This window comes from Echinops telfairi, unplaced genomic scaffold (assembly GCF_000313985.2).
Source record: "Echinops telfairi isolate 266 unplaced genomic scaffold, ASM31398v2 ScPeMD7_23;HRSCAF=83, whole genome shotgun sequence".
Taxonomy (NCBI): Eukaryota; Metazoa; Chordata; class Mammalia; order Afrosoricida; family Tenrecidae; genus Echinops; species Echinops telfairi.
The window spans coordinates 23,105,698-23,133,094 of NW_022103920.1; the positions used below are offsets into that span (position 1 = coordinate 23,105,698).

A 27,397-nucleotide genomic window follows, 5' to 3' on the forward strand; every position below is an offset into this window, starting at 1 on the left:
ATAGTGCACTTGTAGTACGGTGTGTATAGTCCCAGATGATCTGTTCGAAACGATTAATGAAGCTTCCTGCCAGAGCCGAGAGAGAAATGATTTCTACTACAATTTCAAGTTTATGAAGATGGGCTTTTGTTTCATTCTTACAGGAACCATTCTTCAGTTGTTGTTTCCCTACCCTCACCCCCACCACCCCTCAAAAGGTAGTGAATGACCAGATGCAGGCACCCCCTGGACAAAGTGTAGAGGTGAGGTAATTCCACATAGCGCGGGGAAGGTCCTCTCGCTGTTTTCCCCAAGGCCAGCTTCTCCGGGTTGCTCGATGGGCCCTAGGAAATGAAGTCAATTATGGTGCAACTTCGAGTTCATCTTGGAGGTTGGAGTAAGATATTTAAAAATTTGTCTCCTTGTTAAGTAGGCACCATGACAATGTTTTCCTCGTGTATCGTTAACCTCCAATAGGAGGTTAAGCGGTGGCTTCTGAACCTCTGTCTGTAGCTGTGAAAAATCACTGTGCCACTGCACCCACCTTCCCTTGAATGGGGAGAGGGGAGACTTGCACCTGTGGGATTAGGGGTAGTGGCAGGAAGTAAGAGCATTTGCAGCATATAATTAACAAGGAATTTTTCCCCCTCTTTTTTTTTTTTTAACAACACGCTCATCTCTCTAGGTTAACTAGTGATTAACCCTTGAAAAAAAAATGTGCCAGAGTGTGTACCTTTCTGAAACTCAGCCCCTCCCTGGAGTATTTGATTACTTCTGCAGCCGAGGTCAGGGAAGGCACCTTAAATCACTTCCTTTCCTGACGAGTGTGTGGCTTGCTTTGGGAATCAGAAATCGTGCAGAAGCTACCTTGATCTAGAAGGGAGCCCTTGTAAGTAAGACAGAGGAGGTAGAGAGTACTGAGCGGATGGAGGCTCCCGGGGGCTTAACTAGAATGTTGGGGGGAGGGGGGGGGGATGGATTCACCTGTCCAGACTGCTGCTTACTGGATGCTTAATGTGTTGGATTAGCCTGTGGGGTTTTGTTCTCTTTCTTGGTCTCTATACTTCATGAATTCAATTGGGTCCTATGTTTGGATCACAACTTTTAAAAAGATTGCTGGGTACAGCTGTCCAGAGTACAGTATTCATAGCCAGAACTCCTCCAGAGCCCCAGCCCTGGTCGTTGAGGTTTTGATCTTTTGGTAAGGTTGAAAGGGGCCCCTGTGGTAACTATTTCCTCTCTCTGCTATTTACGTGCCAGGAGAGAGAGCCAGCAAGCCAAGGAGAGAGGAGGAGAAGAAACTTGGTGCTTCATTTCCTAATAAGATACCATTTATTAATAGACTTAGACGCAGAGACTTTCCAAGTGTGTAAATTTCTCTGCCTTGAAACAGAGTCTTAGCACCCAGGAGCACTGAACCAGCGATAATGTCTTCTATCCAAACACGTTTGTACTGTGAGCAGAAACTGTTTAAAAGGAAAATTACATCTTTTTCAGCAATTTATCAGAGATAATTACCCTTCATACAGTACAGGAAGGATAAAGTGTTTTAAAGAAGTACAATTCTAATTGGTAGATGTCACCAGCTGTGGCAGCTACTCGAACTTGTGTATATTCTTTTAATGATTATCGTCGCATGCCACAAGCTACAGGAAAATCTATTCACTAGGTGTGAAATTCCCAGATGTCACAGTTTCAGGAATAGGTAAACAGCTCAAAGATAAAGGAAGAGCAAATGCTAATGAGAAATGTAAAAACGCGGGTTTGTTTTCTAGGCAAACGGGTCTAAATTTGTCAAAGGGGGAGAAGTAGCATCTTTTCCTTCTTCAATAGAGGGGCGTGTAAGGGGAGACAAAGAAACATTTCATTTCTTCAAATCAACCTAAATGAGCTTCCCCTCATATCCCATCCAGAGATGCTTGCTTGCTTCAGAAAGTAGTCGAATTCGCTCAACTTCCAGATTTCAGTATGAGATCCCGTGGCTTGACCAGTCAGGACAGCATCGTGCTTTCTCAGAACTTAAACTGGGAAGCAATTGTTAGTCATAGATCGAGAGTCCTTTCTCCCTGAGTACTGTTTCTTGACGTGCAGTGCTACCTTGGATGTGATCAAATAAAACAGGGGTGGGTGGGGGAGAATGACCTTGAAGTCTGTAGCCCATAGATAGCAGGTGTTGTGAGTTCTCATTTCCCAACCCTTGTGCCCAGAACGCAGCCCCCTGCCCCAACCCCGACCCCTCCCCGACTCAGGCCCGTGACCGACAGGATTAAACGTCTAAGCAGAATTTACCTTTGAAAGACAGCAAAGGCACGGGTTTGGGACAGAGAGACGTGAAGGAGACCCTGGTGTGTCTGTACTCCAGCTCTCCGCTGAGCTGCCTTCTATCACAGATATTCACCTCGGTTTCCAGGTACTAACGGAAACTCAGATGCTGCACCGCCTGGTTATTATGTGTACGACACTGTCCTCATGCCATTTTCGTTGTCTGGCAGCATGTGATCTGAACGTTCTGCTTTTCGGTGTTTTAACAAAATTTGAGAGTCACGGAGAGAAATACTTATCAGGTAGTTGTTCTCGAGAAATACTTATCAGTTCATTGTAAGCTTTCGGTGGCACTTTCAGATTAAGATGAGGTACAAGCACCTGGCGGTCTGCTTCTAAAAGACAATTGTCCAGTGAAAACGTATGGGGAAATCTGTCTTGGAAGAAGTACCACCAGAATGCTCCTTAGAAGCATCGTAAGAATGTGTCACAACGTTGAGCATGTTACTAGGAGGAGAAGGACATTGTGCTTGGTGGAGTATAGAGTCGGCTAAAAAAAGAGGAAGACCCTCAGGAAGTTGACATGGCATCTACACCAATGGGCTCAAACTTGGCAGCAGAGATGAAGGCGGTGCCCTACTACAGGACAGTGTTCGGTTCTGTTGTACACAGGGTCCCAATGGGTTGGAACCTACTTGATGGGACCTGACAACAATATAGTAAGGAAGATTCATAGTATTAACTACCCAACATGCTCCACCATCTCCCAAAACAAGTCCATGAACTGTGCCCCACAGGGTTTCCTGGCTGTAACCTTATAGCAGCAGGTCACCAGGCCTTTCTTCCACAGTGCCACTGGGTGGACGCTGACTTCCAACCAATCAGATACCGAATCACCACACTGATTCTGCGTAGGAGAATAAGTCTTCGGCATTTTTATAGCTTTTCTAAGATGAAATCAATCCTGAGGCTAGTATTGATAAATACTAATGGCGAAAAGTGATAGCCACCCACAGAATACTTAATTTCATTTTGTGAAAGACATGAACTTTTTGTTTTATTATGTTAAAAAAAATTTTTAACCACTGTATCAGTCTGTTTCATTGAGGGTCTTCCTTTTTGGTGTGTGTGTTCTCATTTTGAACCATGCCTTCTCCGCAAATCGAAGGTCCTGAAAACGTTCCATCCGCATCATGAATGTTGCCTCACTCTCCTTTGAGGACTCAGTCCTTCCCTGTCACACGGTGCTTGCCTTCAAACCTAGGAGACTCATCTTCCGGCTTTATCTCAGACAGTGTATTTGTAATTAGGAAATATTCATCGTATGGGGGAGCGCTATATTCAAACTTTTTTTGTGAATAAGGTGAGCGTTAACATTTCATGTCATCAAATTTGTGTTCAACAACTTCAACTACTCATCAGACTTCCCTGGTACTTTTCCCTGCCCCACATGGAGGGATTTTTTTTTTAATGTGTCTATTTATACTGCTTAGCAGATTGGCCTTCTGGGATTAAAAGAAAAAACACCAACTCCCACCACCTATTTCTTATTTCTAATCATTTGAATAACACTGACCTGGTCATGGCCACCCGTAATGCACAATGTGATTTGGTTTGGTCATGAACGTGCTTTAGGTACTCATGGTTGACTTGGTCTTGAGCAGATTTTACATGTCATTTTGAGCATGACAGTGAGTGAATTTGCCAGGGTTGGGATTCAGTAACATCTCTAAAACCTTGGTCAGTCGATAAAACTGTTGTAAAAATAAATAAACAAAGCCTTGTCTTACTCTCTCCCCAATTTCTCTCTCGACAGAAACCCGGGATGGACTTAGCAGACACATACATTATGTTTGTTCGGCAAAACCAAGATCTTCTCCGAGAGAAAGTCAACGAGGAAATGTATATAGAAAAGTTGTTTGATGTAAGTAACTACCCTCCCAAGGCATGCCGGCAGTATGCATACACCTCAACAGGGGAAAGTTGCATTTTTATGACATGTTTGCAAAGAATACTCTTTTTCTTAGCCTTTTATATTTTGGTATTTTTTCCCCTTATACACTATAGTTGATAAGCTTTCTATGTCTTTGACTGTTGAGGGAAGCCTAGTTGGCTTCCTTTCCGCCATGCAAACTGTCGCCATTGAGAATGAGCAGTTCAGAACCCTCCTGAGACGCAAGATGCTCGTCATTGTACCACCGTGGACAGCACAATTCCACTTCCCTTTGCAGAATTTCACACACAGAATCTGACTAGAGTAGACTTGTTTCCGACCCTGAAAATTTGTTTTGTTGTGTTTGTTTGTTTAAGTCAATGTCATCGTCTTCAGTTGAACAAAGAAGTAAGCTTTGGCACAGCCAAATCTCTACCACTCTCCTGTTACTGAGCATTTTCCCTTGATTTCCAGGGATGATATGTGCTAATAAATAAATCCATGATAGCAGCTCTCCCAACAGGGAAGCCTTGACTTAGGCCTGAGAGCCCCATAGAAATGGAGGATTGTGGTTTGCTGATGCCACCATGTTCAAGTTTCACTTATGGAGTGTCTGTAGAAGAGACTAAGAGAGCAGTCCATTTAAATTACAATGCTGTCACCCACTTACAGGAGCTTAACAGTCCATTCAAAGTTAATGGCACTTTGCTGGTGACAACTTTGCATAATTCAGCACAATGCTGCCTCCGGAACGAAATATTTGTCTGTGAAGTGTGTTTATGTGTGTACATCTTCCCTGTGTTTTTTAGAAATGAATTCCTGGCAGTTTCATTTAATTATGCAAGTTACTGCGAATGTTTTCATAACAGCAATTCACGGGCCTCGTGGTGACACTTCAGCTGTGGCAGATTCAGGAGGTCCGTTGACGTCATCCCCGCCGCCCCGCCATGGCCTGCCATGTCAGTGCTCACGGCGTGTCAGATTGGGTGGACAAAATCAATCCTCTCTTTCCTACTTGATGTTTCAGCTTCTAGCCGGGATGCTTTACAATAAAAGTATCATCTGTTTTAATAAGCTAAGTGTTAATATGTGTGAAAAGAATGATTTCCTAAAAGCTTTGATGCCCTGCAGGGGTAAGAAAATTATCATCCACCCAGCTGGCTCTTTTACAAAATACAGAAACCATATTAGCAACTTCTGCTTCCGTTTGGAAGTGCTCTGAATTTACAAGCATATGTTTCACTTCCAAGTTCTCATTTACTTTTTTTTTTTTTTTTGCTTATGTGACGATTTTCGAACATGTTGAGCAGAAAGGGAAAGTTTAGTGGATTGTTCTTCTCATGATTCTTTTCAAGTGAAATCGCATACTCTGTGGAGGAAAAATAAAGAGCCATTTTCAAAGTAGACAGCTGTAGGTAGACTCGGTGTATGCGCTCACCAGCTGCAGCTGTTTGTCTCGGTGGCTTGCGAAGCATAGCCATGGTGCACCAAAGCAGAATTTATTCTCCCCCCAAATATTTCCCCCCTGCGGTGCCCCTTCCTTCCCCAAACTTTTCGACTAAAGACGTCTGTATGTGGTACCAAGAGGGAACAGAGCTTTGTGATGGAAATCCAAGGAGACACACGTTAACATGATGGGCTGGTTTAATTTTCCGAATGACCTGTGTGTTGTTTTCAGTGCCTGCGTGTGGGACCTGGCTGTAGGTTTGCCTTGCAAAGAAACCCCAGCTAAGCAGCCTTCCTGGTTTTGTCATGAAGTCTTGGTCACTTGGTAACGTCACATCAGAACACTGGACTTCTTATCTGTAACATAGCTGTCATGCCCTCAGACAGACTGATATTGTTAAGTTGCACACTTCTGTGACTATAATTAAAAGTAAAAAGTAGACCCTAATTCGAGTGATATGTCATCAAGAATAACGTGTATGAAGGGGCTACTAAGAGCCCCTAATTAGCCAAGACTGAGTTTGCCTCAATTACAGTAAGTAAATGAGAGGTTATCAAGTATGTGTTGAAAGGTAAAGTAGAATGTGTATCTTCAGAAACAGATCATTACCGAGAAACATTATATAATTATTGGAAATTCACTTGGCTGGAGCTTAAAATAATATTGTTAGGTGCCAAGAAACAGTTGAAAAAAATGACCCGATAAATACTGTTAGCAACCTTAGCCTATTATACATAAAAGATGGAGGACAACAGTTTTATTCAGACATTGCGGTAAACTTTTGCTATGCCAATTAGAGTATTTCCTGATGCAGAGCACAATGAGTTAACACTTCGTGGCTCTGAGCAAACCAGATAAGGGGCTCCGGTGTCTGGCCATGCACTCGGAGGACTTAATGCCTTCAGAACAGTGGTTCTCAACCTTCCTCATGCCGCGGCCCTTTAATACAGTTCTGGGCGATCCCAGTGCAAGGGTCGTTGCAACCCACAGGTTGAGAACCGCTGCTGGAGAATAATATGGTTTTTTGAATCAGATCAAATTCACTTCATTTTAGCAATCGCACATAGCAAGCCAGTGGTCATCGGGTCATTCTGACTCGTGGCAACCCCACGTGAGTTTTCAGTGCCTTTTTTCATTTCTAATGATGATTTGGGTGGGACATTGGCAGAGCAGGTTGGTTTCCCATTCAACGATTCATACACATTTTGTTTTGTGACACTGATTGCGATTCCCACAAGGTAAGAGCACGCTTCCCACCTCCTCCCTGTGTTTACTGTCTCCAGTCACCTTCCTTTCCTGTCCCTTCCTGGAGCCTGAGCTGACACTGTGGGCAAATGGTACCCTTCTGATCTCCCATGGGTCAAGCAATGCACATCTCCCTGGTGGTGGTGATGGTCACCTGCCTTTTAACTGAAAGTTGAGACATGAGGGTGAGTTCAGTTCCGGGCTTACAGGACAACTAGCTAAGGGTCATAGTCTCCAGGGTTCTGCCAGTCTCTATCAAAATAGTAAGGCTCATATTTTTCATGATTTTGAGTTTTGTTCCATATCTTCCTCCCACTCTGTCCTGGACCTCTTATTGGGATTTCTTTCAGAGCAATCAGCAGGGTAGCCAAGCACCATGAATGTAGTTCTTCTGGTCTTGGGGTCTTAAAGGCGAGGTTCAGGAAGTCCATGAATTCTTTGCACTAATTATCTTCCTACGTTATTGATTTTCTTTTCTTGGCTCAGGGCAGGAAGAGACCAACAGTGAACCTTTAGCTACTCACAAGCTTCAAAGACCCCTGTCTCAACTCATCAAAGTCAGATGTAGAACATTGTTGCTGGTGGTGGTGGTGCTAGGTGCCATCAGGGCAGTTCTAACTCATGGTGACCCTGTGTACAACAGAAGTTAACTCGGCCCTGTCCCACGCCGTCCTTACAACTGGTGTGCTTGAGCCCATTGGTGCAGCCACTGAGAGTGGCTCATTGAAAGTCTTCCACTTTTCCGTTCATGTTCTCCTTTAGCAAGCATGATGTCCTTGTCCAGGGACTCGTCTCTCTAGTGATATGGCCAAAGTACACGAGAAAAAGTCTTACCATCCTTGCTTCTAAGGAGCAATCTAGCCGTACAATGTTCTACTGATATTCTTGAGGTTTTCCAGTAACTGACAATGCTATCCATAAGGTTTTCGGTGGCTAATTTCTTTGAAGTGAACCACTTAATTCTTCTTTGTAGTCTGTTAGTCTAGAAGCTCCACTGAAACCTGTTCACTGTAGTTGACGCTGCTGGTATTTGACTTACCAGTGACAGAACTTCCAGCATCGCGGTGGCAACATACTAGCAACCACAGTACGACAAACCAACAGACAAGTGGTATCATTGTCTTGTCGGGTTATGAAACCGTGGCCAATCTTGCAGAAGTAGATCACCAAGCTACTCCAAGACACCTCTGAGTAGATTCAAACCACCAACCTTTGATCTGCTGTGTGTTTACTATTTATACCAGGCAGGTACCCCCATTCCAATGAGGCTATGGAAAAGCTGGTGACCTCTCTCTCCCTTTGTGGTGGTCATTGCCTCTGAAACGTTTTGGTCAATGAACCATCTTCATTGGTTTTTGTGATTAAATAACCTAAAATTTAGTTTAAATGGTGTGTTATTCCAGGTTGACTAGAGAAGCAAGTCTAGGGACGCTCATGTGTAAGAGAGAGCTTTCTTTATATCAAAGAGTAATTGTATATTAAGAAAGCATCCCAGTCCAGTTCAAATCAACTCACAAGTCTGATACTAGCCCATAAGTCTGAAACTAGTCCATTAATTCCTCTTCAGAGTCACATAGTCACTCACAATGATGCTGAATGCAGGAAGATCACAGACCAGTGGTGGAAAATCTTGTGGATCCAGTGGTGGTGGACGCATCTCCAGGGCTCTGGCTGCCATCAGTGTGGCTCCATGTATCTTGTCAACAGGAATGTGAAGCAGAGAAAGAGTGTGCCCTGCCTCCAGGGAGGAAGAAAGGAAGTTCCCAGAATCCTCACAAGAAAGCCACACCCACAAGGAGGCATCAGATTGTAACCTGAATGACGGGCTAGACTCTACCCCATTCATTCTTAATATCCTCATGTTGACACAAGAGTATGTAACTGCCACAAAGTTATACCACTGACTACATACACACACACACACACAAGTGCCCTAGATTTGTGCCTGGTGCTGTACGAATCACCTAGAGGGACAAGAACATTCATCCCCAGAGTTAGCAGTACACCCAAATAGCCACGTGCCATGTCCCTGCTTCCTGAGATTCTTATACTGCTAGTTCCAACCTCCACGAGTCAGTTTCTTAACTCAGACTCAAAACTCACTACAATCAAGTTAATGACAACTCTTAATACCCTGAGGACAGGGTGGAACTGTTCCTTGTGAATTTCAGAGTTTGAAACTCTTCACAGGAGAAGAAAGCCCTGCAGAATCTTAAAGGAGAAAATGGGTAAAGTCTGTACTCTCAGAAAGGTCACACAAAGGATGATGCTAGATTCTCGACCAACTATTGAACTAAGATAGTACCCTTTGAAAATCAGAAAAATGATAATAACATGAGGGCAGATACCAGAACGTTGCACTTCACTCCATGTGAGACACTACCCTATGAGAGATTATGGACTGAAAACAAGTAACTTTTAAAACGTGTAAGCAAAGGATGTCAAATCCGTGCTGTGCATCGTGTAAGGGCATTGACTCGGTGCAAGCCAGGCACATGGCTAATCATTTAAAGCAGTCGTTCATAATGGCTACAGCCTCCCACCCTGCTATGCCCAGGGCACCTGCAAGTCCCCGAACTGTGCTGTCTACATCACCTCCAGCTGCTGGGCCAGATGCTCTCCTTTCTGTTTTATCACTCGTTGTAAGCTAAGGAAGCTCCCACTCAGAAAAGAGACGCATGTAAGTCCAGAAGTACTGCTCCAAGGGTCCCCGTTCATGCGTGCATGGGTTTATTCCAAACCAAACGTGTGTAAGCATGTCTCTGAGATCAATGGATGGCTACAGAAAAGTCCCCTCTGTCACACACTTGTCTTATTAGAGTGCTTTCAGAAACAAACGTCCGATCAAAACAGTGGCTTCCAAGGGGGTCTGCTAGGCCCGTGAAATTCAAGGCAGGTCAGCTCAGGAGGTGATGGCAACTCATTTTGGGATCTCTCTACAGTAATCTTGGTAGATTATCTCAAAGAACACAGATAGTCATGGTGACTAATTAAGGAAGACATTTTTAGGAAAATGGAAATTGTGTTGGTGAGAAAAATACCAATAGAGTCATGCTGCAGAATTGTTTTCTTTCCCAACAATGCACCTACTCATTCTTGGAGGGGAGCAAGGGCTGTCTTACGAGAATCTCACTGGGAAATCTGACCCCGTCCACTGTACAGCCTTGATTTTTTTCCCCTTCAGACTTCTTTCAGTCCTCAAAGCACATTAGAAAGGAACAGGATTGGAGTACCTTGAGGAAGCCAAAACTGCCATTGTGATGTGTAAATCCGAGGGCACAGGATTCTTCCACAGATAGCCTCATCTTTCTCCCAAGTAGCAGCCGATGGGTTTGAACTGCCAACCTTTAGGTTAGAGGCCCACTGTGGAACCCACTTTACTACTCAGGCTCTTTAGGGAAATGTTAGAGAGATGGAAATACCCACAGCATGAGTACATCGGCCTAGATGGCAGGAGAGGCCGAGAAATGTTTTGATACTTCTGTTTGAAGGTATCTCTGATCTGGATTGTGGTGCAGGCAAAGGATATTGAAAGCACCATGGACTGTTAACAGATAAGACAGATCCGTCTGGCAGGAGTACAGGCAGAGTGGAAGGAGTACAGCCAGAGTGGTCCTCAGGGGCAAGGACAGCGAGACGTCGTACTCTGCACATGTTGTCAGGGAAGACCAGTCCCTGGAGGAGGACATCATGCTTGGTAAAGTGAAGGGGGGCAGCAAAAGAAAGAAGGTCCTTCAGCAACATGGATTGGCACAGTGGCTGCCTGGATGGCCTCAAATGTTAGAGCAATCACGAGGATGACACAGGACCAGGCAGTATTTCAGACAGTGGTGTAGAGACTCACTGTGCATCAGCACCTGCCACCACCAACAGCGTGATTTGCTGGTAAGTGCTGAATGCAGAGTGAGTTTCAAGAAGTGAGAACTATTTACATGTCAGTTAAGTTACTGACACTGAAGACGCTGGCCCACAACTCCAGATGGTTTCTGAAGTCCCTTCCAGGTTTAAAATCAATTATTCTTTTCCTGTTACCGTGAGCCACGGTGACAGAAATGATCAGCTTGATTGCGTGATGCATCTGTGATGCATCTCCACACCTCAGCGCAGCAACTCAGAAGAGTTTGTGTGGTGGCCTTGTAAAAGCAGGGTTCCCTCCCCCGAGAAAGCCAGGGCAAGCTCAGCAGATGAGAACACTGACTTGGGATACGGAGGAAGAGAATTAACTAGGTCATGTGGCACTGTGTCCCCATCACCGTGAGTCTGAAGCCAGATTCTGAGAATGTGCTTGGTGTCCCTGTACCCTGTATCTGTGCTGAGTGCTTCCAGTGACCACAGGACATTTGACATCAAGGCTCCCTGACCCTCACATGCTCACATGTGCACACCGCAAGCTGGTCATCCACAGATTACATTTACTCTTCTCCTTAAAAAAGAAAAAGGAAGGAAAAACAAAACTTATTGGGAAGAGAAATCTAAAGGAGATTCCCCTCAAGAAGGTGTTTCTGCTTTGTGAAGGACATCTCTTATCACGGTGTCTTTTTCTTACAAAGAAAACCTTCCTTCAGCAGCCTTTCCCAGCTTCAACTTGTCCAACCCCAATAACAAGGCACAACGAAGATTCCCTCATTCCTGTGCTCTAATGTTCATGACAACCAAGACTCCCTGGTGACACAAACAGCTAAGCACTGGACTCCCCTGAGGGGCTGGCCACTCAGATACCCAGACACACACACACACACACACACACACACACACCATGCCGAGAGTCATCATGAATGTGAATCAAGTCAGCTCAGGGTGTTAGTATGCTAGCCAGACAAGCGGGCTGGCCTCGTTTCCAGGATCAGGCCACAGAGCAGGAGCCACGGCTACACACAGGTGCCTGTGTTTCAGGAAAGAAGGCGGGACCTCAGTGCTGGAAAGCAGTGGTCTTTCAGACATAGTCAAAACTGCCATGGCCAGGAATGCTTGCAGGAACGGCCTGTGGGTCGCTTCCTGAGGTCGGGCAATGTTACAATGCCAAGGCTCCTGGGGGCTGGCCAGAGCACGGCTTACTTTCCGCAAGAGACACAAACCCTGCCCACCTCTCGAAGGAGCCGTGTGTGCATTGACGGAACCCTGCCCATGTCTAGTCCTTTAAAGCAAGCCTGTCTCAGCTCTCGTGTTGTCGCTGACACCTCAGGGTGCAGAACCTAATTGGTAAATCATGCAGATTAAACCTTCTCTTGTGTTATAAGCTGATTGAACGCTTAATTGTTGAGTTTCAGCTCAACTCCTGTGTGTGTGTTTTTTTTAATTTTAATACTGTTATGATGTCTGGTAAAATTAAAAGTAATTCTTTGAATAATAGTTAATCAGTTATATTCATCCAAACAGTGGTTTAGAAGGGATTCATTTCTCAAGACTTTTCACAAGATCTTGATCTCTTTCTTTCTCTCTCTCTTTCTCCCTCCCTCTCTTTCTCCCCCTCTCTCGTCCTTCCCTTCCCCATCCCCCCAGTAAAGAAGCTCCAAATGAAATATTCTAAGTCTAATAAATCCAAAATATATGACTGGGTTCAGTAGCTGAGAAGAGAAAACTTAGAAAAATCCCAGATCAGGAAAAGATGGGGTGGAGGACGCTTAAAATGTCTCTATTTTAGATTTCGTGCCAATCCCAACACTTCTTGATGCCAGAGTTTATCCATCGTTTAGAAAAGCAACACTACTCTTCTTGATTTATTTAAAGAGTAACTGGCTTATAACGTTGCTTTCCCAAGAATATTTAGAATCAAAACATGGATAAGTGTATCCGCCAGAACATTTTTCTCACCTCGTGCGTACTTTGAGGAGCCCTGTCTCGGAAACTCGGGGGGCAATTCTACCCTGCTCTACAGGGGAGCTGTGACTAGGGATCGACTTGATGGCAGTGAGTTTGGTCCTCTTTAGTGCAAAGTTTATAAAATCAAATAACTAAGGCATGCCTCATGGTAGGGTTAATCCATCTAATTTGGGAGCAGTTTTCAAATGTCATTAGAGGAAAACACATGACCTGGGAAGATTCAACCGCATCTCTTCTATAAACCAATAATAATAATAATAATAATAAAATGAGAACAACTCACTACCATCAAGTCGATTCCTAGTCTGAAACCTTGATGCACTCTAGGCCTTTGGAGTATAGTTTGTTGTGGGAGGAGCAGACAGCCTGATTTTTCACCCAAGGGGCAGCTGGTAAGTTTGAACCACGGACTTTGTGATTCGCAGCCCAGCACCTAACATGCAGTGCCAATAGGGTTCTGGTTATACCAGAAGCAAAAACCCAAACTGACTGCCATCGAGTCAGTGCCAGCTCACAGCAACCCTGTCGGACAGGGTAGAACTGACCCCTGGGATTTCCAAGGAAAAAGCCAAACCCATATCCATAGAGTAATTCAGACCCACAGCCCCACCAGCACTCTGCTACGAGTGCCCACTAATTAGATGGGCAGTTTGTCAAGCTACTCACCTTTTGAGGAAAAGCCTTTTGCCTGAGAAGGAGAAAGCTGTATCAAAAGCCACGCTTTCTCCACATTTGACATATGGAGACCCTCATAGCAAAATAAGATCCTGAAACCTTACTATGGCCTTTTCCCCCCACAGACAGTTCAAGTTTTGAAGACACCCTTCCTCTGACTTACAATTTCTCATTTGAAAGTAGTGTAATCATGTCATAATTATGTGCATGTTTCAACACCTCCAGTAAGCTTTCATGGTATAGTGGGTTATGTGTTGGGGTGTTTAACTGCAAGATCAGCAGCTCAAACCCACCGATCTCTCTGCCAAAGAAAGATGAGGCTTTCTGTGCCCGTAAATACCCACAGTCTCAGTTTTGACCCACAGCTACCTGGTCCTGTACCAGCCTCACCATTGTTCCAATGCTTTAGCCCGTTGTTGCAGCCTTGTGATCAACTGTCGCCTTGCGGGCCTTCCTCTTTTTCACTGCCTCTCTACAAAACAAGAAGTCCTTGTGAATATGTCAGGCAAGATTTCCTAGAGATTCAAAATTCGTGATAAATATATATATACATATATATGTATGTATATTGATATATAAAATTAGAAATATATATGTGCCTCATTTTGTACAAAAGTTCTGCAACTTTACGTGTGTGTGTGTGTGTGTGTGTGTGTGTGTGTGTGTGTGTGTGTCAAAAGGGAAGTCTATACCAAGAAAAACAGCTAAAGCCGTTGTAGACGTGATTAAGCAGTTTGATTGTCAGATACTGTGCTGAAGTCTTTTCCTGACTCGGTGGCTGCCGGAGCCTAGGATCCCAGTCGATTAGAGGCTGGTGAATGGAGAAAGGGACCAGTAGATCAGATACTATTGCAGGCCGAGGACAACTCCCAGGATCAGCAGGCAGGATCACAGGCTGCAGGTGCTGGTCCAAGAGCCCACAGGCTGGATCCCTGCTGGGAGGCAGGCAGGAAAGAAGCAGAAGCCGCTCTCCTCCGCAGCATCTCTCTTATAGATAGCAAAATAAGCCACACCCCCAAACAGACATCATCAGACTGTGACCTCGTGGTGGGGGAGGGCTCACTGCCAAACCACGTTGACACAAAACCTAACAATCACAGTGACTTTCCGCGTGTGTTACCAACCTCCTTTATTAAGATTGTGGGCTAGAATCCATTCAGATGGAAGCAGACTCCCCTGGCCTTATATTTCTGGTCAGTCTGGTCTTCTGGTCATTCGATATTACGGACATCCGCTCCCATAAGTGACTCTGAATGTTTTTAATGTCAATTTACCCCTTCTCAATGAGCCTTTTGCTTTCAGATGACTGGACAGGTATTATGGGGACAACGTAATCTTGTGGATTCCCATTACAGAGTCATATTCTTTTGGTTTTGTTTCCATATAAAAAGTATTTATGAGTAAAGCATTCACTGGTAGCCCATCCTACCAAACTATAATTCTCCTGTTAAAATCAAATGTTAATATTATCCCAATGCCATAAGCATCATTTTTCTCTTCTTTCAGTAAAGCAGGACACCCCCCCCCAAAAAAAAACCCCTCACACCATCAAGTTGATTTTAACTCATAGCAACCCTATAGGGCAAGGAGGAACTCCTGTGAGTTTCCAAGACTGGGACACTTTACAGGAGTGGAAGGCCTGCCCTATGACGTTGGGATAACATTGTTTTAAATTCCCTGGTGACATGTGAAGTCATTTCATGCATCCTGGTGCCTCCTTTTGTACTGAAGGGCTACCACTCCAAACAACCACCACTGAGCCAAATCCAACTCATACTGACCTCCTAGGGCAGAGTCAAACTGCCCTTGCGGACCTCAGAAGCTATAAATCTATATGGAAGTAGAATGCGTCTTTTTCCCCCAGCAAAGCGGCTGGTGGTTTCAAACCGCTGAGTTGGCAGTTAACAGCCCAACACATAACCACTACACTACTGGGGCTCCTTTTGAACTGAAGGGAGATTTTTTTTTTTTTTTTAATGTCATTTTATTAGGGGCTCATATAACTCTTATCACAATCCATACACACATCAATTGTGTAAAGCGCATTTTTTTTTTTTTTAATGTGACTAATCTTTGGATGCGTGCCAAAGGAGCACACCACATTCATCTCGTGGGTTTTAACACCGTGTTATTTAGATCCTTTAGCGCGTTGTTTTCCAGATGTTAACTTTTTTTTTCTTTTTCCATTGTGCAGAGAAAGCATTTTCCTTTTACCCACAGGGTGGCTAAAGGTGCGTGCATGCCCATGGAGGCGGTTTGACTGCTTTTAAGAGTCATGGGCAAGCCTGGCCTCTATATTGTTCGTCTGTCTCAGTAATGGCAATACAAAGCTGACTCTTGGCTCTTTATCCGCCTCCCCCCCTTCCAAGTTTAATGTTTCTCTTTAAAACCTCTGCTCTCAAATTACATCTGTCTGGTTCATTTTTCGTTTATAATCCTTATTTTAATGTTCAGCTATTATTTGTAAGTGTAAGCGTTTACACTTTTGATGTATGGTATATGCCAAAATAGCTGTGGCAAGTCGAGACGCGGTGCGGGGAGGCCAAGGGCCCCCATCTGAATCTAAGCTGGGGGTGAATTAAAACCTACGAAACTTGAGATCGGCATGCCTAATTGCCTAAAAGAAGCTCCACCAGGAGAGGTGCGGTACAGAAGCTTGTTGATCTTCTTTTTCTTTGATAATTCAAAAGGATCGGCAAGAAATATGTGGGGGGCTTCTTGCTTAGATTCTTGAAATGTGATCACGGAGCACAATTGTCATTTGGCCCATGCCCAGAAAGACACATCTTTGCATGAGGCACCTGGACATATGGGGCAGGTCTGGGAGAATCAGCTAATTAACAATACAGGCTTAAACAGGCACCTCATCTGGCGGTGCAGTTAGTTGCCTGATGGTGCTCAGCAGGCCTTGGTAGTGCTTTTTATTTTTCCATCCTAATGGTGTGCTGCCCACCTAATTTTGCCTTATTGTCAGTCACTACTTACCGCAGCTTGGGGCCCTCCCAGGAGGCTAAATTATTATCAAAGGATTAGGGAGAGGTAGCCTTGCAGCTCTGACATTTCTGATTACTTGTCTATGCCAGAACACTAATTAGCTGTGACTAATTAAGAAAAATGTTCCTGCCATAGAAAGCCATTTAAAAGAACTGAGAAGGAGAAAAGCAATTCAAAAGCTGAGCAGTGCTCAGATTCACGGATGCTCTTTAGAGTTCCACCAGCGCCTTAACTCACCTTTAATTGTGCTCTGAATGTTAAAAAAAGAAAGAAAGAGGTTTGGGGGTTGGGGGGTGGAAATCCCACATGCAAACTGATCAGCGGTTTCTCTGCTTGAATTGGGGGAGCAGATTGTGGGTCCCCCAAGCTCTCTTCCCACTGGCAAAGTTGTCTTTGATGAGTGGAGGGTGGAAAAACTTTCATTGAAAGTGAGACATTTTCCTAAACACACAGTGTTCAAATGCACGCTTGTGGGTCACCCAGCCCTAAGGCAGCAACAGTGACTTTGACTGAAGAAATTAGAGCCCTCTCGGGTCTCTTGAGTGTTTGGATCAAAGACCGCAGTAATGATTCCAGAGCCATGCGCTGAGCATGTGGGGAAGTTATTGCCTATGGATTCCAGACTGCTGTCCACCTCAAAGATGGTCTGGAAATTCTGACTCCTCCACGCCTGGGCTGTCTCCACGGTGAGCGCGCCAAGGCATGCCTGCATGGCCACTGGTCGCCAGTGACTTATTAATGGGAGAGCCGGGGAGAAGGAGATTGGCTTCCTGGGAGACCAGCCTCTCTGGCAAGTGGAGCGAGGGAGCATTTGACCAGTGCTGTGTTTTCAGAGAAGTGACAGCGGTAATTCCTGCAGCGGCGTCTCCTCCTCCTCTTCTTCTTGTTCCACCTCTTCCTCCTCTTCCTCCTCCTCCTCCTCTTCTTCCTCCTCTTCAGCCCTGGTTCCAACAGCAAATGACATGCACACCTTGGCATTGAAGCTATTTTCCACAATGGCTTTGGGTGCTTGCTCCACTCCCTGCAGCCTCTCCCTCTGGAAGCCCTCCTGGCAGCGCCCTGGGAAGGGCTGGCACCACTCAGAAATGAATTCAGCCATGGCGGCCAGGGTGCTGCTTCTCCATTCAGATGTTTTACCGAAAGAAATCGGTTAAAAAGGCAGCTGTGATGGCAAAGCCGGGCATTTGATGTTGCCTATCGACTGCAGTGTGAGGAGGGCATGGAAAAGCACCTTTTCCACGGTGCATGCCAACAGCTAAACCCACACGGGGCTCAGGCCAGCCCCAGGCAAGAGGCAGACCCACACTCACCTAACTCCCGACTTCACACAGGCAAAAGGCTTTGTTTGAAAGCACGCTAAGTTCTACCCGACCTCCCCACAGTTCTTTCAAATCCACTTCCTCCTTCTCCCTCACGGAGAACAAAAAACCCAGGTCCTCTGTATCCTCTAGGGAATAATCCTTCCTGTATATGAAGACTGTTATTAGGGCGCCTGTCATCCCTGTCTACTGCAGGATGAATAATCCCTATTTGTTGAACTTCTCTTCCTAGGCCCCGTTTCTAGCCCTTTAATCATCTTTGTGACTCTCCTTTGAAACTTCTCAAAGTGTTCTTCGTCATGCTTCGCGTTTAGAGTCAGGAGTCGGATAGGGTGTTTGAATGTGGCTGAACAGGATTCTCTCCCGTCATATTGGGACTGCTGCGTTCTCACACACCCTTCGCTCAGACTGGTGGCTCTCTGTTCCCATACATTCCCCATCGTTGTTGCTCTTCCTCTAGTTGGCTGCCTACCTGATGCGCCAAGATAATGTGTGTTTCTCGGTGTGGACTGTTCACTGGCTGGCATTTTGGATGCCTGCTGTCTAGAGAACAACGCACACTCTTCAATCACTGTGTGCGAGGCATGGAGGCGTATGTTGGGGTTAAGAGAGTGGGCCTTGGTGTCGTCCCCTGTAGTTTTTTGTTGTTTTTAACTCGCTACCATCGAGTCAATGCCAACTCACAGCGACCCTGTAGGACAGGGTAGCCCCGGCCCTGTGAGTTTCTGAGGCTGTCACTGTTCACAGGTAGAGAGAGTCCCAACTTTCTCCTGTGGAGCAGCCTGTGATTTCGAACTGCCAACCCTACAAGTTAGAGTGCAGCCCAACTTGTAACCACTACACCACCAGATTTCCCTCCATCATCAATAGATAGCTCAATTGCCATGACCCCAGGGGACTCATGATTCCAATAGGAAACAGAAACTCCTGTATTTAATCATATATTCTTCCAACCAATATTTGGCATTTCCTAAAAGCTGAGCACCGTGCGGAGCATGGGAATAACAGATTAAAGAAGAGCTTGCCCACTTGCTAAGGGAGCTCAAAGCCCAATCGCATGCTTACCCACGTCTTTTTTACAGAGTTGTTGCTTTCCATGAAAGACAAGAAGTCCCCTTCCTTTCCAATCTGCAGGATAAAAAAAAAATCGAACTGAGATGGTTTTTCCAATTAGAAATCCATGGAAAATGAAAATGTCTTTTAAATTAAAGATGAATGCTTACCCAGAAAATGTATTTCTTTTTCACCTCCCTCCCTTTTATTTTTTCGAATGGGTGATTTGGAACTTGCCCAGAGTTGCAGCCAATGTGACAGCTCATGGGCGGCAATGGCATGGCTGTGCTCCGGAGTGGAGTGCACGCCATCGCTCTCCACCCTCCTAGATTCTCTGCTCAAAAGCTGGCCCAGGAGAGCTCACGTTCCCTCAGAGAGAAGCTGGCATTGACACAGCAACAATATTTTTCTGCCTTTCCTTTAAAAGCAACAAGTAGAAGATGCCCAGGGCATGTTGCTTAAGGGTGAGAAGGCATGGCCAGCACTCCCCAACCAAAGTTCCACTGATGCCTCTGGTAGCCCCCCAGAGTGGGTACCAATCCCCTTAGGGTGTGCTGATGAGCTAGCTCTCTACAGAGATGAGAGCTTGTACAGAGACAGTCCCAAAACTAGCACACAAGCATCTGAGCAAGTCGTGTTGTCCTGTTTTTGTACATTTTACAGATGTGCAAAATTTCAACATTTACTGTTCTCTCTCCTTTATTCCTGTATCACCTACAGTCGTATGAGCCTGCCATCTTTGAAGATGCATGTTATTTCTGTATTAGATATTTCCAGCCACATGTAACCGCTTACTCCTCTGTGATGATTACAACTTTCCCATGTGTAGCAGTGATTTTTCTTTCAGTGAAACGTGTGATCCAAGTCAATCAGGAGTCTGATATTCCTCTCTATCTCTTTCTACTGACAAGCTGTCCTGCTACCATACAAGAGAGCTTCAAAATATTCATAGAAAACAGTTCATTATCTTTGTCCCATTCTCCCACAAACTATCTGAAGCCACTTTATGTATGTGTGTGTTTATGTACACATATACAGTTATGTGTCTTACACGTATATGTGCACATGGTATTGGTGATGTCTAGACTTAAGCACTCAATCCTTCAACAAATACAACTATGCACTGTAGGCTAGGTGCCAGACATACTAAGAGGTAGAATATCAATAAAAATCAGACTCAGTTCCTGACTGCTGGCTAATCACAACTTATTGAAACAGGCATGTGTCACACTGTACTTTTTATTTTTTTTTAAATTCCGTTGTTGTGGGTGGTAGTGAGACTATGCAAAGCAACAGATAGACCCGTTCAATGGTTTCTGCATGTACAATTCAGTGTTATTAATTATATCCTTGGTTGAGCAGCGTGTCTTACCCCCCTTTGCTGCCTTGTTCCTCCCTCATTGCCATGATGTCACTGCCCCCAACACTCCTGGCTAGTCTTTTGAGTTGCCGTTACCACGTTGGTCCCATGCAGCTAGTTTATAAAAGAGCAGGGTGCACAAGGCTGACACGGTTTACTAATGCAACTAGACTATTGTTTGGTTTTAAGAAGAACTTAGGGGATAATTTTTATTTAATACTTAAGGATTATATCGGGGCCACATTTTCAGAGATTTGTGCAGCCTCTGGCTCCAGAAAGTCCGGAGTCCACGAGAATTTGAATTTCTGTTCTACATTTTCTCCCTTTTGATCAGGGGTTCTTCTAGAGAATGCACAATGTTTCTATAGACAGGAATACAAGGAAGGATTGGACTGCTAACTGCCAGGTAGGTGGTTCAAGCCCACCAATCATTTCATAGGAGTAAGATGAGGCTGTTTCCTTAAAGATTTACAGTCACAGAAACCCTCGACAGGGTTGCAAGTAATCATGTCAACTCAATAGCAGACGGTTTGGGGTACTTTGGAGCACAAAAGTATAGAAGCCTAGAATATGGAAATGCTTAATTCCACCTCTTGATGTCATAGCGGAGCTAATAGTTGAATTGAGTCGTACGAGCTGCTGTGAATCTGTGAGGGAAGTAAAGCTGAGAACTGAGTCCAGAGAGAGGAGCTAACTAACACCCAGCAACTAGAGCTACAGAGTCACAGCTTCCAGGTATTCAGTTTGCTGAAAATGGTACCTGAGGAATGGGGTAGGCCTGAGTTACAGAGGGGAAAGGAAACTATGTTCTTCAGTCCTTACAGCATTTTTGAGAAGGCATTTTGGAAGGGTTGTTCTCCATTTTAATAAGGAACATGATGCAGAAAGACCTGGTAGCTTCTTAGTCCCGTGCCTGGGATTCATCTGGAAAATAATACGTGTCACTCAATAGCAGATCCATGAGTCTTGAAGGTTTTATTTCCCCTTATTATGAGTTTGGCATACCGTATGGACCAAGAATTTTTTACCCATTATTCAAAATGAATCATCTGACCAGATGAAAAGGTCTCATGGAGCATTCTAGGTCATGAGGACCACACCTGAGTCCCACTCGCCCAGCCAAACCATCATGGGCTATTTCGAGAAAAATAGCAACCCAGCCATTTGGTATCTTATTGTTTTTAAGTAGAGAGGTGGGGGTGGGGGGGGTTGGCACCGGTTTTTTTGAACGTTTCCGTTTGGGCCCCTTTTTTTTTTTGGCCCGGGGGAGGGGGGTTGGATTAGGGGTCCGGGGCTTCTTTGCCGGGGATTGCATCGAACAATCTATTTCCATGGCCTCTGTGTAGCAGAGAAGGTAGTTAGTCTAACGTTACTTTTAAGAGATTTGGGGAATGAAAGAAATCTTGGGTTAATGAAGTTGCAGTGCATAGAAAACAAGCCGGGCAGTTTCCTATGGTCAGAGTGTCGGCGGCTAACTGAAAGTTAAAACTCACCAACCAGCCACCTTGGAGGAGAAAGATGGGGCTATCTTCTTCCATACAGTGCAGCCTTGGAAGCCCAGTAGGGCAGTTCTGCTTCATGCCATAGGGTCGCTATGAGTAAGCATTTACTTGAAAGCCTGGTTATCTCCTTACAGAAGGGTCTCAGGGAGGAGATGAGCCAGTCAGGGTGCAGTATAGCAACGATGACGCATACAACTTTCCTCTAGCTCTTGAATGCTTCCTCTCCACCCCCACCCCCACCCCCACTCCCACTATCATGATCCCAATTCTATCTTACAAGTCTGGCTAGACCAGAGGATGTACACTGGTACAGATAGGAACTGGAAACACAGGGAATCCAGGACGGATGATCTCTTCAGGACCAGTGCCAAGAGTGGTGATACTGGGAGGGTAGAGGGAGGGTGGGCTAGAAAGGGGGAACTGATTACACGGATCTACATATAACCTCCTCCCTGGGGGACGGACAACAGAAAAGTGGGTGAAGGGAGACGTCGAACAGTGTAAGATATGACAAAATAATTTATAAATTATCAAGATTCATGAGGGAGGGGGAAGCAGGGAGGAAGGGGGGAAATGAGGAGCTGATGCCAAGGGCTTAAGTGGAGAGAAAATGTTATGAGAATGATGAGGGCAACAAATATACAAATGTCCTTTACACAATTGAGGTATGTATGGATTGTGATAAGAGTTGTATGAGCCCCCAATAAAATTATTTTTTTTCATTTACTTGAAAGCAACAGGTTTATTCTGTTACATAACAGAAGAGAATCCAATTCATCTGAAAATCCATTAATTGGTAATGCATTTTTTTACAAAGGAAAAATATGGAACTACAAAGATAAGTTTTTTCTTCCCAGAATTTAACAAGCATTTATTAAGCACCTACTATACACCAATCCTCCTGTACACTGTTTACATTTTTAGCTGACATCATAGTGCTACTGAGCAGTCATTTGTAGACTCCTTCATAGAGTTAAACAATTAAACTGGTCCTGTAAATGAATTTCTTGAACACAGAAGAAAAGGACATGACTCAGGTTTTTCTCTGGACTGTGTTTTAGAGAAAGAATAAACAAAGTTATGTCTATAGATTGAGTTTCTCTATGATTGTACCAAGGGGAGTCTTGGTAGCATAATGGTTACACATTGGGCTGCTAACCACAAGGTCAGCAGTTCAAAACCACTAGCTGCTCCAAGGGAGAAGGATGATGTGCTCTCTACCCCCATAAAGATTTATAGCCCTGGAAACCCACAGGGGCAGTTCCCCCCTGTCTTGTAGGGTCACTATGAGTTGGAATGGATTAAATAGCAGTGAGTTTGGTTAGTGAGTTTGGTTTGGGGTTATGGATGAACCAAGGAGCCCTGGTGAATCCCCAGTTGGGCTGCTAAGCCCAGTTGAGTGGTTCAAACCCACCAGTCACTCCGCAGGAGAAAGGTGAGGCTGTTTGCTTCTATTAAAATTTACAACGTGAAGCAGTTCTACTCTGTCATATAACCCCTGGGAATTGAAACCAACTGGTGGCAGTCGATTCAGTATTGTTTGGTTATAGTGACATCCGTTCCAATATTCTTAAGCATGAAGGAGTTAAGAAAAGAGAAGGAAAAAAAGACAACACTGCTATAGAGTCAATTCCAACGCACAGCAACCTTATAAGACAGACTAAAACTGCTTCTAAGAGGTTCTAAAGCTTTAAATCGTCATAGCAGCGGTTCTCAACCTGGGGGTCAAACGACCCTTTCACAAGAGTCACCCGATGCATCACAGTAGCAAAATGACAGTGATGAAGTAGCAATGAAAATAATGTTATGGTTGGGGTCCCCACCACACGAGGAACTGTATGAAAGGGTCGCTGCCTGAGGAAGGTGGAGAAGCACTGCTTTGCTGGATCCGATTGCCTGATCTTTCTTCTCAGGAGCAGCAGGTGGGTTTAAGTGACTGACTTCCCACTCTACCACCCGGGCTCTGTACTAAGGAAGGGGACACATAAGAGATGCAGGGCCTAGCAGCCATTTGACAGCTTATCCCAACCAACGCTCAGGGTCTCCAAAGAATGTACCAAAGTGATAGTAAATATCTCTAGTGTTTGTGAATGTGGACGACTTCACTTTGCAAGAGGATTTGGTGGACTTCTTTGAAACGATGAACAAACATCTCCCATGTTGCCTACAACCCTGTGGTAGGATGAGAGCCAGTAGCTAACAGGAAGGAGAGAGGTAGTTTTCTTTGCAGCTGGCTAAAAACATCACCACCCTTCATGACTCAGAAATGTTGTTGAAAGAAAAGAAGCCCAGGCTGTTTTTTAAGTGGAAATGGAAAAACCTGCCACTTTTTATATCACCTTGATTAAGTGCATTGCTTCATCTTAATCTCAAGTTTAGATTCTAAACTATTACCTACATATTGAACTGAGTTTCCACTTTGGCAAAAATAATACCTACCTCATCAAGGTTGTTGTAAGAAATCAGTGAAATTTTAATTGACCCCTTGAGATCTCCATGAAGGGTCAGAAATTTTCTGATTTTTTTGTCAGCAGAATTGAACACAATCATAAGAGGAATAAGAATAAATAGTACCTTTATTGTAAATGTATTCATTCTTTGTGACGATGCATGGTTCTATTTTTATAGTATGTGTCTATTTCATCAAGAGACAAAAGGAATCCATTTTAAAAAACCAAAAAGATGCATTAGAAAGTTCTAGGTCTCCAGACATGCATTTGCCTTACTCTGGAAGAAGATAGCTGCATTTAAAACCCGTGTGGAAAGAAACGAATGACAATTTGCCTTTCCTTTCAGCTCATGTTTGCAAGATCCACAACTCTGTTCGTCTCGGCCAAACTCGCTGCCTTGCTGTAGAGCATTGATTCTTGTTCTTTAAAAGCGAGATTCATCATCTAGCCCTTATCTGACAGATGAGAAAACAGGTGCTTACGCACATCAAGGGCTCAGTCCAGCAAAGAGTTAACTGCGAGACAGACCAGCACCACCTGCCCTCCCGCTTCTTTCTGCATTCACATTCTCAGTGTGGACCGATAGCCAGGCCGCCTGCCCCATCCACTTGAGAGTTTCTGTCTTTCCACTGTGAACGGCTCTGGGTCTAGCTGGGAATGCTGATCGGTATAGGTTTGAACGCTTGCTGTATTTTCAAGCATTAAAATGCTGACTTCAGGGCCTCCTTACTTGTCGCCCTTATGCCATCTCAGACCAGCAAAAAACGCTCTTAGATGTTCAAAATGCTTGTGCTTTTTAGATCTGCTTTTGGACACAAGTGTGATCATTTCTGTGGGATGCCTGACTAGAGTGAGGGGAAGCTCGGTTCAATGCATCCGATTGCCGGTCAGTGTGAAATCTGCATTCTGGCATTTGGGAACAGTAAGCGAGTGAAATGGGTGCCGTGAATGTGCTGCGCTCAAAGAGATGTATGGGTGACGAACACTCACTCCAAGACGAAGTGTCTCTCTTTGTTGGTTGATAAACCCAGGGGAAATGGTAGGACATTAACGTTCCAAAATGTCTTGTCACTCGCCAAAGCTATTTTATCCTGCTGAACACTAACTTGTGTCTATCAAGCTTACCCAAATTTTCTGCATTTGAAACTGTAAATGGTTTGTTCATTCAATTCAACGGAACAGCAAAAAGGAGCAGACTTGCCAAATGAGCTGGTTCTGGTGACGTCAAACAGAAGGCCGCTGTTGAAATAAACGAAGAAAGAAGTTAGCGTGCAAGCAGTGGAAATGTAGCCCTTCCTGGGCTTGGTCCTAAAAATGTACAGTTTATTGGCGTTGGGGTTGGTTTGGCATCTGTCGTTGGGGTTTTGGTTGCCTGTGGGCCGTCTGTTGAGTCAAGCCGAGCTCGAGAGAGATGCAGAGAGCTTAACTAGTTGCCCTCATTCATAGTAATAAAAAACAGTTAACTGTTTGGGTAGAAAATCTATCACCGGTTAGTTCTCCTGCAAAGGTCCTGTTTTAGCCTTGCCACTATCACCAGGTAAGCCGTGCTGACAGAACGCATTCGCTTGCAACAGCCCAATATCTCAGCCCTCTGGGGTCCCGGGATCCAGATTTGGGAACATCAGCGGCTGAGGGGCTCAGGGCATTGTGCATTAGTCCGCAGTGAGCCCTCATTCCGTGTGGCCACCAGCTGGACTTTCTTCGTCGTCTTCTTCTTTTACTAAAACTTCCAAAATAACCGTGAAGTGCTTGTTTTCAGGGAGAAGTGTTATATTTAATTGAATCATCCTCAAAATGTCATACATTAGGCCGGATGGGGAACTGTGAATATTTAATATATTTGTTTTGTATTGCCACTCATCAGCCAAAGAATGAAATTCCTTAACTGCTTCTCTTTAACTTGCATGAAGAAAGCACGGTATGTTGCTAAATCTCCTTTCAGCAGCACTGCAGAGAAACAACTTTAATCCTTGTTAGAAAATTGCCCAGTCTGGGACTGACAAAGAGCTCATGCTTGTTCCATTGTGAGTACTCCCCAGCCCTGAGCGCCGAGCCCTTTACAGCTGCGTGGAGCCCGCCCGGCTCAGCTGCACTATTTAGGAGCGGAGGTTTGTCAATTTCTATTGACAATGGAGAGAGTTTTTCAGGGCCTGTAGCAGTGCTGACACAGTTGGGGATCAATGCCAGCCATTCAGCCCGCACCCTCTTTCATTGCTTTGGTTTGTTAATTCAAGACTAAAGGTCCTCTGAGGGGGTTCAGGGTGTTTAAGAAGGCTGATGAACTGCGAGCGTTTAGAGCGGTGGTGTGGCAAATTTCATAGTCAGTGGCACCTCCTGGCACTGAGGGAGCTGTGTCCTTGTTGACCCTCTTGTTATTAAAAAATGCACAAGTGCTGCGCTTCTCAATATTTCAACACTCTTTCATTGTCAATACCACCTTCTGGGCCCTTCGGCTTGTTGCTTGCTCTAAAGATCTTCTTAGATTGGGTTTGAAAACTTCACCTTAAACACTAGATTAGACTGATGTTCTGTTTTCCGTGCTCCTGTTGATTTGTTGAACCTTCCCAGGGCTGGAAAGCAAGTAGCAGCTTGATGGGGAGACAGGCTGCTAATATGATTTACCAGTCTACAGTCATGCACAATACGTGTGAATAAATACAGGGGTCTCACAGAGTCAACCCTAGCCTTTGCTTCTCTTTTATTTGTGCTTTCAAGGAGCTATCTCACGAAAATGAACTGAGTAATGCATGCCCTTACAGGAGTTGAATGAACCACAAAAAGAAAAAAACACGTATTTTGTGGCTGTTGTAAAGCGGCAGGCGGCTGTGGAGTGCTGTAGGCAGAGAGGGAAAGAAGTCCACTGGATGCGGCTCCTAGGCGCTTTATGCCTGTGCGACCGAAGCCAGGAATGCACGCGGCGTCCCCAGGGCTCCCACCGAGCGGCTGCAGCGCCCCAGTCCGCTCCGTCCCCTTCAGGGCACTGTGAAGCATCACCTAGGCTGTTTCAAGAAATTCGCTTTTCCAAAATGAAACGATCGATCGTTAATGCCCATTTCAAATGCGCTGCGCTTTCCCAACCCCTTTTTAAGTGGTATTTGTTGTTGGAGGGGATGAGGCTGGTCTATCTCTGGCTGTTTTTGTTTTGTTTTCCTCTCATGAAAAACTGGGGACAGATAAGGTGGGGCACCTAAAAGACACAGCAATTGGATAGCATTCCGAATAGGAAAGTACAAGCTTTCTGCTTGATGCGTGCGTGCGTGTGTGTGCGTGTGTGTGTGTGTGTGTGTGTGTGTGTGTGTGTGTGACCAGGCTGGAGAAAGAAGCTGTCCTAGCAGGATTTGTCTGTCTGTTTTGTTGT

At 44.8% G+C, this 27,397-nt stretch overlaps 1 protein-coding gene across 12 annotated transcripts in view; it reads left to right on the top strand.

The window, feature by feature from the left end:
* The window catches only part of CADPS2 (calcium dependent secretion activator 2), a 382,815-nt gene that overhangs the window by 347,686 nt on the left and 7,732 nt on the right, over nucleotides 1–27,397 (top strand). For all 12 annotated transcript variants that reach the window (XM_045288824.1, XM_030885179.2, XM_045288828.1 and 9 more), the window contains one exon: nucleotides 4,058–4,165. In XM_045288824.1, the coding sequence (XP_045144759.1) occupies nucleotides 4,058–4,165 (108 nt within the window). The remainder of the gene's footprint in view (nucleotides 1–4,057; nucleotides 4,166–27,397) is intronic.